Source organism: Carassius auratus, chromosome 15 (genome assembly GCF_003368295.1).
Source record: "Carassius auratus strain Wakin chromosome 15, ASM336829v1, whole genome shotgun sequence".
Classification (NCBI taxonomy): Eukaryota; Metazoa; Chordata; class Actinopteri; order Cypriniformes; family Cyprinidae; genus Carassius; species Carassius auratus.
This window is the reverse complement of record NC_039257.1, coordinates 1,592,795-1,604,411: the sequence shown is the minus strand read 5'-3', so window position 1 is coordinate 1,604,411 and position 11,617 is coordinate 1,592,795. Positions and strand designations below refer to the sequence as shown.

Here is an 11,617-nt window from a genome sequence, read left to right as displayed (position 1 = left end):
CATGCAACCTGCTGGAACATACCAACTATACAAACTCTGTGGGGGGAACCTAAACTGAACCATTCACTATATAGGCTCCTATAACCAGGGCATCGCTGAATATGAGTGTGTGAGTGTGTATATAAATGTCAGACGCCGCAGATGTGCACCTTGTTCTCTCCCGGAGCCATGTTCTGGCAGATGTCCTTGAGCTTGGCGTAATGCGGTCGCAGGAACTTGAGCGGTTTGGGCACCGAGGTCATGGAGGTCGTGGAGGAGCGGATCTGACGCCGCAGTTCTTCCAGAGCCGGACGATACAGAGACGTGTCCTTCTCCTGAGAAACACAGAAGATGAGCGTCACATCTGACTCTTTATCAACAAAAATAACACAAAATGCCAGACGGATGCATTTCCTTAATATGAGTGAAGTAGAATATTCAATAATAATGTGGGTCAGGATGTGTCTTTATTCATTCAATTTCTTTTTAATTTCAGTTAGTTTTTCTACAAGACACACACACACACTCTCAAACAAACACAGAAACACACACTCACAGATACTCACACACACACACGTCTCTCTCTCACACACAGACACACACACTCTCTCTCTCTCTATCCATTAGGATTAGATAGCTAGCATCAGCTTTTTTTTGCATCAGCAATTCATTTCAGAAATGCTTTCATTTTATATTTTAATTATTATTTTAACTTGTTAATAGTTTAAATATCTTTTTAATTTAAGTTAGCACTATTTCAGCATTAGTGTTCTCAGAAACCTGTAAACTGGCAATTCTGAACATTGAAGCTCCAAAAAAAACCTCACAATAAAAAGCTCAAAAACATATGTTTTTGTGCATTTAACTTTAACACATAAAATGTTTTTTTACGACATTGCAAAAAAACATTTTATTTCATAAGACATAAGTATCTTTCAATTGACAAAAACGTTTTTCTATTACCATTTATTATGATTAGAATTTATTGTGAAAAATCGGACAATAAAATTATTGGTAAACATTTTGCAACAGCAAAGGTAATTTCAGTTATTAAGAAACGACATTCAAAAAATAAATAATTTTCTTAAAATTACTTTAGTTCTTTTGTCATCTTATAGTAGCTTATTTTAATTAGCAGGCTACTTTATCCACCACAATTTGATTTGATATTCCAACAGACAATATTGTACGTACAATGAGCCTATATTATTACATACAGGTGTATTATTTCACATGAAATAAATAAAAAGCGCACTTACAGCGAGTCTCTCCACGAGCATCTCTAACTCCTCCTGAAGCAGTTTGTCTTCCTCTGACTGTAAAAAACAACAACATCTCGTCATATTCAATAGATCAAGCATTTATTAATTCACTAAATCACTGTCTTTATATGTTTATGTGCTGTATGAAGCGTGTTATTGTGATGAGTTAGAGTAAGGCCTGCACAGTGACTCAGGCGGAATTCAAACTTGAGTCTTAAACGCCTGTTTTTTCTCTCTCTCACCAGCTCCTGCTCCTCTTTCTTCTCCTTGTCTTTCCCCGCCGGTTGTTTGTCCTTCTCCTCCTTGATTTCGGACTGCTTTTTCTCCTTTTTCGCGGTTTCCTCCATGATTTTGCTGCTGCTGTTTCACTGAACGCGACTCACTACCGCTAACGATGTTTCTTCTTCTGCGGCTGATGCGCGTCACAGTACTGCAGTACGGCGGAAGATTACCGCCGCCAACCGGCCGCACTGAGAACTGCACTCTGTTTATTTTCGATTTCCAGCAGGCCACAAGTTGCAGTCTCTTATTACAAATATGTATAATTTTTATGATATAGAAATATAGATACTATGAGGTTGTTTCAGCATGGGGACCAAAAATGGCCCCACAATTTCAAAATATATGGATATTAATGTCTTTGGTACCGTTAACGTGATAAATACAAGGCATACACACACACACACACACACACACACACAAACACACACGTGTCTTTCTGTGAATTGTGAGGACTTCTATTACTTTTCTACTGACCAAATAATAGTTTCTATCTTGTTACCCAACCGTAAACCTATACACCTTACAGAAAACCTGTTTGCATTTTTACACTTTCAGAGACGTTTAATTTCCTATTTTTTTATATTTTCGTCCCTCTCCAACAGCAGGTGGCTCCAGAGAACCTCAGAAGCATAAATGAACAAGTATGTGTTTGTTTGAATGGATGAGTCTTTAATGTTGTAGCTTGTAGAGCTGCTGCATGAATCTCTAGTTCATCTGTTCAGTGTTCATGACTCTAAATATGAACTATTTAAAGGAACAGTTCACTCATTTGCTGAAAATAGCCTCACCCTCATTCCATCCAAGATTAGGATGAGTATGTTTCTTCATCAGATTTGGAGAAATGTAGCATTGCATCATTTGCTCACCAATGGATGTGAATGGGTGCCGTCAGAATGAGAGTCCAAACATCTGAAATAAATCCTGCATTAAAATATTTTTTTAACTAAAATATGAGTCCATAATCCATAATAACACTTCCTTCATTGAAAAGTGCATCTCCTGTTGTCGCTCACATATTTATTTAGAGCTGTGTAAACGCTGCTTGATCTGTGCAGATTTCTCTCCTGATTCAGACCAGAACACTTTTTCACTGGAGGAAGTGTTATTATGGATTATGGATTCATGTTTCGTATTACAGGAGCGGATCTACCGGGGTGGCATAGGGTGGCAAATGCCACCCTAAAAGAAAGCCTTGCCACCCCTGCTGCCACCCCAGTTGGCAGCAACTAATTAAAGGTTATGGCCAATTTGAAAATTTATGAGCGCAAATCTTTCGTGATTCGTGATCCCGCTCCGAACTCCCGAACTGATTCAAATGATTTGCGATCCCCAAACTGACTCAAATGATCCGCGAAACCGCTCCGAACTCTCGAACTGATTCAAATGATTCGCGGTCCCGCTCCGAACTCCCAAATTGACTCAAATGATTCGCGATCCCCATAACTGACTCAAATGATTCGCGATCCCGCTCCGAAGTCTCGAACTGATTTAAATGATTCGTGATCCCCATAACTGACTCAAATGATTCGCGATCCCGCTCCGAAGTCTCGAACTGATTTAAATGATTCGCGATCCCGCTCCGAACTCCTAAATTGACTCAAATGATTCGCTATCCCCGTAACTGATTCAAATGATTCGCGATCCCGCTCCGATCTCCCAAACTGACTCAAATGATTCGCGATCCCGCTCCGAACTCCCAAATTAACTGATATGATTCGCGATCCACATAACTGACTCAAATGATTCGCGATCCCGCTACGAACTCCCGAACTGATTCAAATGATTAGCGATCCCCAAACTGATTCAAATGATTCGCGAACCCGCTTTGAACTCCCGAACTGACTCAAATGATTCGCGATCCCGCTCCGATCTCCCAAACTGACTCAAATGATTCGCGATCCCGCTCCGAACTCCCAAATTAACTGAAATGATTCGCGATCCACATAACTGACTCAAATGACTCGCGATCCCGCTACGAACTCCCGAACTGATTCAAATGGTTTGCGATCCCCAAACTGACTCAAATGATTCGCGAACCTGCTTTGAACTCCCGAACTGATTTAAATGATTTTATCTGGGAAAAAGGACAAGTAGAGAAATGAGCTTTTAAGCAGTTATTAGAAAGACAGGCAGGTTTCATCAGGTCTTGCAAATTGCTGTGCGTTTGTTGCTTTCACACACTATATGATCTTTTTTTTTTTTTACAGAATACTACCAATTATGATATGCAGGTTTCTCCAGGCACTATCTCCTCTGAAATATATTTGGAGTAAGACATCAGTCATTGTCTGAGATCTGCTACAAACACAGACATTTATTGGACTCAGAAAGGTCAAAGTCTGCAACACGCATGATTGTGCGTTACAGACATTGAGGAAAGTCTGATAAGACACTTCAGTCTCACACCACAACTGTGTAACTCATTAAAAGTGTTAGATTATCAGACGTGAGAGTCGAAACACTAATGATCCGCACACGTCTGACGGAGCAGGAGGAAGTTTAACGTCTGAGATCGTGTGTGTGAGGAGACAAATAACATGAGAGACATTAATGACAGAACGAACGAAAAAGCAAAAGAGAATTGACTAAAGAACTAAAACAAAACAAATAAAAAAATAGTATTATCAAAAAATAGTAAAAAAAAAGGAAAGGAAGCATAAGAAAAAGAAAAGAATGCAAACAAAAAAACAACCACAAAAGAAAAAGAATGTACAAAAAAGTGTAATAAGCATTAAATTAAGAAAAAAAGTGGTAGAACAAAACATGAAAACATTTTTTTTTTAAATTTACAATGAAAAAAAAACAGAAAATGTATTAAATAAACCTAAGAATGAACAAATGAAAACAAGAAAAGTATGAAAGAGTAAGAGAATGAAAGAAAAGGGAGGAAAATTAATAAACAAAAATGAATGAACAAAAACAAAATACAAAAAAGTGATAGACAAAAGATAGAAGAAAAACATGAATGAACAAAAGAATAATTTAACAAACAAAAAATAGCATAACAAATGAATGCAAGAATGAATAAAAAACAAGAAAAGTGTGAAAGTAAGTAAAATGAAAGAAAGTAAAAGAATGAATAAAAGACAAACAAATTTCAGCAAAATTTTGAACAAAAGATGGAACAAAAAAATTAAGGAAAGAATATTTAAACAAACAGAACAATTAAAAAACGTGTAAGAAAATTAACAAAAGAATGAACAAATTAAAGAATCAACAAAAGAACAAAAATATATCAAAGAAAAAATAAGAGCGAACAAGAAAAAACCAACAAAATAAATACGAATACAATAGATAAAATAAAAAATGATCAAATAAGAAACTGAAAATGTGGAAAGAACAGACAAATAAAAACTAAAAACATCTGATAACACAATGAAAAACAAAAACAAAAGGACAGCAGTGACCTGTTTTAGGTGAAAGCTTGGATGTTTTTCTTTACCATTAAGATGTTTTATGCATCACAAAGTGCTTAAAGAAACCCTTTAAACCACAAGAACAGCGTTAATGGAGTTTTTCGGCTCAAGAACACAAACAGAAAAAGAGAAAGCGTCTCAATTAGTCCCACACACTTACAGAAGCACATATAGCACACTCATACTGTATATCCTCAGTGTGTTTAGTGCCGGTAATCACCTTTAAAGTTTGTTCCCCATAAATCAGCGCTCAGTTGTTGTGCAGGACTGCGGCTCCTTCATTTGTTGATGAAATATTTCTCCGTCCTGTAGAACAACACCAGATTCATCATGCACACACTAGATTCGATTATCTTTATAAAGGCCTGTGCAACGAGCTGTTTTTGCGATGCATTTACATGTTTTACAGGTACGGCGTCTCTGGCCTGCAGTGCAGATGCTGTTTGCTCACAGATTACAGATCTAACACATGCACTATCATTAAACATTACCAACCGTGCTTTCCACTTCAGCTCCCAAGCTTCTTTAAATGCATGCATATATCTTCAAACCCCATCATTAGGACTAATTGTTGTTTATAGACTCATTTTGAGACCTTTGATTCATGCATTTTCAATTATAGCCGACACCATGTAAACAGAAACCTGTAGAGTCTAATAAAATGCTGGAAGCAACAGAGAACGTTCCCATAATGTTTATTAAAGGTCATGTTGATGTTAGGACAACGTGTTGTTTATAGAGCATTTTTAATATTTGATATGCATTCTCATAACTTTCATGCTCTTATGATTTTGATTCATTATTCCTGAGTGTTTTTGTGTGTTAGCAGAAAATAACTAAGTGAGAAATAGTTCATCCTCAAGCGCTCCAGTCTTCTGCTTGATGTTTGTTTACAATGTAAGTAATAATAATAATAGAAATAATAATAAAAATGTGTGTGTAATGCATGGGGAATATATTCATATACATGCAAACCAGAAAGATAAACATAAAACCTCTCTCTTTTTACAATTTCTTACAGATAAGGAACAGGACCTGCTGAGATTTTTTACAAACTCTTGCACCCTTTAATAATGGGTCATATTTAATCCTGAAATACATAAAAAAAAAAAAAATATATATATATATATATATATGCCTTAATGATCCTAAAACAAGCTTTACTTATGTTAGAACTATTTCATATTTTAATAATTTAAAAATAAATAACATATTACATTTTTGTAGTATTAAAAACAAGTAATATATCATCCTGAAATTAAAAAAGATAAATAATATTATATTTTAAAATGAGAACATAAAAAAGATGCAAAAGTTCTTAATGATTCTAAAACAAGCTTCACTTATGCTAGAACAACAACAATAATAATAATAATAATAATAATAATAAAAATCCATGAGATCTTTCTTTCTTCTCACCCAAGTAATTCTTTTTAATTGGTATCAATATTCATGTTCATTTATTTGCTGAGTTACTGTGTATTAATCGTGAGAATGCACGGTTATCGTTCGTACAGTAACGTGATCATTACTGTAGAATAACCCTAATTTATCATCTCTTCCATAACCTCATGATTCACCAACACAAACATCCTGGAGATAAATCAAGAGTTTCAGATCACCAACAGTCAGGAAAGTTTGCGCTCCCTCCGGAATGGGTTTGTGTCTTTGTTGTTGTTTCATGTGTTTTAGGCTTTGAGCTTCATTGGTCCTCTCGCTCTTTCTTCTGCTTTCATCTGACTACAGTCTCCTCTCCTCCATCCCAACCTTGTCGTCCTCCATCTCCAGAGTTTCTCCATCACCGAGGCCTCTGCGGATTCCTGTTTGAAGCTTTAAATTAATGTCACGTGTCTCAACTATGCGCTGAAATATTCCATAATTTAAAGTCTCTTCACTTATTCATGCAGGGTTTTTGTGTTCGCTCCCATGTGAGAGAATGAAGCTCATGAACAGGAGATGATTTCTAAAACCATTTATAAAGAATCGTTACAATCAACGTTTATCTGCTTTTGCCAAACAGACCTTGACATTCAATGGAAAAAGCTGCAAGAAAATTAAATTTTTCAATCAATAATGTGTTTTTTGCTCAGAAAGGAAGGTGGTGAGAAGCAGTTAAACCACTCTTAGATTAAATGCAGGTAAAAACATGCTTTAAAACAAAATGAAGCGTTTTTACTTCTGTGTTTTATATAATTTGACTTATTGGACTTGGTCAAAGGGCTAGTTTGCCTAAAAATAACAACTTTGTTTGCAAAGTCTGAATAAACTGATAAATTGTATCGACTACTTTTATGGTGATTTTATTGATTTATCTATTTTTGGAGACATTTCGAGCAAGTAAATAAAAATGGATGTTTGTTAGGTTTGACCAAAATAAACCAGCACTAACACTGCCATATTAAACATTAATTAAACATTTTCAAAATGACAGAATGGTATGTTCCTAACTTAACCAAGTATACATTCTTAAAAAAAAAAAAAAAAAAAAAAAGTTAAAACATACAGAAATAAACTTTTTTTTTGCGATTTAAAGATTATAAACTGTAATCTAAAGTTTACATAACAAAGAAAAAAAATTGTTTACACATAAACAATGGATGTTTTGAACATTTAAAAAAAAAACATTCAGAAGTTATGAATTCATCATTCTGTTGACCATCAGGTGCTTTTATCTAAACTAACAAATTTTTATTTCTCAGAGGAAGCAATACTTTGGGTAAAATCTGATCTTTTTAATAGGAAACAATGTGTATGTATTGATGGTGTGAAATCTTCTTATATTGTTTGCCCCAAGGGGGTTCCACAAGGTTCTATTTTAGGACCATTGTTATTTTCACTTTACATTAATGACTTACCTGAAGTATGTAAGATGTAAATATTCAGTTATATGCAGATGATGTAGTTATGATGATGTAGAGGGGTTTGGAAAGTACAAAATAGGCGAACATCTTTTAGCCAGAAAGTTTTGTCAGTGACAGGGAGCAAATACTTTAATAGTTTGCCACAGTCAATACAACAGTCTTCTAATTATCACACATTTAAAGAACATCTTTAGAAGTGGCTTATGAAAAATCAAGTGTGTGAACATTTTTCTTAGTAATTTTTGTGATGTGGTTTATGTATTGTGTTTTTAGCAGAGTCTTGTGTATAGTGAGTATTTGTTATTGTGTGTACCTGACTAGGGACTACGGACGTAAATTAGCATTACTGCTATAATCCGGCTTGTTTACATTTGTATTTTGTACAAGTGTTCATCAACATGCTTTGTCCCTATCAAATAAATATATATATATATATAAAAAACATTTTCAAGATTATTGAATGGAATGTTCCTTTTGCATTCATATAACCTAGAATAAACATTATTAATATGTTCTTAATATATGAAACAGATTAAGATTGTAAATGCAGGTAAAAAGCATGCTATAAAACACAATGAGGCAATATTACTTTAATGCTTTTTTAAATATGACTAATCAAATGATGTTTTTATATAGGACTACTTCTCATAAAAATAAAACTATGATATCTAAGTTTGAATAAATGGCATTTTCTTCTACTTTTAGGGCGCTTTTCTGTCATTGCTATTTGATGTCTGGAAATGATACAAAGTTTTGTTAGGTTTGACTGAAATAAAGCACTGACATCGCATTTCAGTTCACAACAGGGTCTATTGTGTGAATTTAAATACATTTTTCGTCGCCCATAGCGCTCCTCTTCCCTCTTTTTTATGCACGGCAAGTCTCTGGGGTGTGATTAAAATTATTTTCAGGATTTCGCTGCAGGGCAGATGCATCGTACATGTGTTTGATGCAAACTGCTAAGAAATTAGCAACCATTCATTAAAATCCTGGAGTTGCTAATGAGAAACAAAGACGTGCAAGTTTTAGGGCCTTAAATTTCTGTGTATTCAAACTAAATGCTCCGCAGACAGATGGTGCATAATGAATTAGCAACGATTCACGAGCAACAGATTGTATGAGGATCTTCATCCACCACCTGCGGACTAAGGACAACTTTACTAGACAAATGTGCAATCAGAGAGTGAAAATCTAGCCGTCTTTCTACAGTTCTGACCAAACTAACCTGAACACCACCAGATGGTTGTGTAACAATACTGTCCTTTTTAGTTTGAGTCATCAGTTTGCAGTGATGTTCGTAGTTGGTGGTGTTTTCTCTGAATAATGGGATGCATCATTTAAGTGGCCCCAGAGCTAGAGAAAGTGAATCACAGTCGAGCTTCTGAAGACTGATGATTCATCAGACTTACAGATGCAAACTTTTAGCTTTTAAGGGGAAGTAGTTTAGCTTCTCAGCATCTATTTCTATCTTTAACACAAATGAAAACAGGCTTCCGCTTCACATCTTTACATAAACACGGTTTAAACAACAGACAGATTTTCTTTGGGTTTGAGATATTAAACTTCTCCACAGCTGACATCTACATTTACTAGGATATCCTTAGCTATAAAAGAGCAACACAACTTTTGTACTCCACTTCTTTTGATACAACATGCTCACCAATGGATCCTATGCAGTCGATGGCTATTATTAAGCCTCTCGTTAAAAACAACACACAACTTGATCCTAGAGAATAAGCTAATTACAGACTAATCTCAAATCTACATTTTCTGTCAAAGACTAGAAATGGCAGTATCCTCAAATCAAACTTATCTTACCGTCATACATTTTTTAGCGGTTAATGAAAAGGTATCATATTGATCACAAGTGCAGTATGGAGTACCACAAGGCTCAGTACTAGGACCGTTGCTTTTCACGTTTTATGTGTTACCCTTGGGAGATATCATCAGGAAACATGGTGCTAGCTTTCACTGTTATCCTTATGATACTCAGCTCATGGCCCAATGAATTAACAACAATGAACTGACTGAAAAATGTATTGTTTGCCATTGTCCTCTTGCATTATCGACACTATTTTCATGCTTTACACTGTAAAGCTGCTTCAACACAATCTGTATTGCATAAAGCACTATATAAATAAAGGTGACTGAATGGGTGCCATCGGAATGAGAGTCCAAACAGCTGATAAAAACATCACAATAATCCACAAGTAAAACTCCAGTCCATCAGTTAACATCCGGAGAAGACAAAGGTGTGTTTGTAAGAAACAAATCCATCATCATTAACTCAAGACATTAACTGGAAGACTGGAGTGCTGTGGATTATTGTGATGTTTTTATCAGCTGTTTGGACACTCATCTGATGGCACCCATTCACTGCAGAGCATCCATTGCTGGGCAAGTGCTATATTTCTCTAAATTTGATGAAGTATTCACACATCTTTGATGGGATTAGGGTGAGCACATTTGCAGCCTATTTATTTTTGGGTGAATTATTCTCACAGTTCACTGTTCTCAGACTGAATGCATCATCTTACCATCCATTCTGTTCAGTCGTATTGTCAGTAAAGTTGTTTGTCTCTCTGCTTTTTCATCTGACTTTCCCTCAGCACATCAGGGGCTCCATTTAGTCATTTCTCATGCAGACATGCATTTGTGAAGGGAAAAGTCACAACAAATGACTGTCCATCTTTAGTCCTGTAGGCGAGGAGGATGTTTTTCTCTCTTGTAAAAATCACTGGAGAATCCAGAAAGCACTTGCTCTGCTGTTCCTGACACAAAAAGAAAAAAATCACCCATTGTTGAAGGTCCGTGCAGCTTTTTATTAAGAATAATGTAACCAGCACCAAATGGAAGTGCAAAAATAACTAGATTTGTGTTTCCTGAATGTTACAACAACAGCAGAAAGACCCCATTTGTGCAGGCAGAACAATTCTGTTTTAGAATTAGACGATATGCTTCCACTGAATGATTTGACAGATGCATAAATAGATGGAAGAATTAATAGACTGATTACAATTTGACATGCAATAAAATGCAAATATATGCAATTTTACAGTGACAACACTAAAATATTTATATACATTTAAACAAGGTCAAATAATATAATTATAATAAATAATAAATAATAATCTGATAATAAAATCACATTATTGTGTATGCATAAATATTAAGAAGAGCATTCAAATTAAAAAGGCATTACTCTGTTCTGAATGTTCAGTTTAATGTTCAGTTTCCATAATCAAGTAAGAGTAACATGAACTAATATTAATAAATGCTTGTAGGTTAATTTTGTCATGTGACAAGATTTATTTGCCTTAAAGCAAGAGTTCACCCAAGAAAGTAAATTCTGTCTTTTACTCACTCTTGATTTGTTCCGAACCTGTATGTCTTTTTTTTTTTCTTCTTCTTCTTCTTCTTCTTCTTCTTCTTCTTTTTCTTCTTCTTCTGTTGAACACAAAAGAAGATAGTTTGAGTTGTTGGTAGTCACTGACTTTAATTGGGAGAAATTCTGTGGAAGTCAATGTCTGCCATCTTTCTGAAGAAGTGAGAAAGAAATTCATACAGAACAACATGATGGTGAATAAATGATGACATAATTGTCTTTAAAACCCCTTTCTTGTTTATATTGCAAAAACTCCCTCCCTCCATCAATCCATTCATCCATTCCTCCCTCCCTTCATCCATCCATCCCTCTCTTCCTTCCTTCCTTCCTTCCTTCATTCCTTCTTTACTGCCTCCCCCCATATATCCATCCACCCATCCATCCATCCCTCCCTCCCTCCCTCCCTCCCTCCACCCATCCACCCATCCATCC

General features: G+C 35.5%; 1 protein-coding gene across 1 annotated transcript in view; it reads right to left on the bottom strand.

Moving 5' to 3' along the window:
* LOC113114687 (26S proteasome non-ATPase regulatory subunit 2-like) overlaps positions 1 to 1,656 on the bottom strand; it is a 17,830-nt gene extending 16,174 nt beyond the window's left edge. The window contains 3 exon segments of the mRNA XM_026281605.1: positions 150 to 314; positions 1,239 to 1,295; positions 1,484 to 1,656. Of these exon segments, the coding sequence (XP_026137390.1) occupies positions 150 to 314; positions 1,239 to 1,295; positions 1,484 to 1,588 (327 nt within the window). The 5' untranslated portion in view covers positions 1,589 to 1,656.
* Positions 1,657 to 11,617: the final 9,961 nt, after the last annotated feature.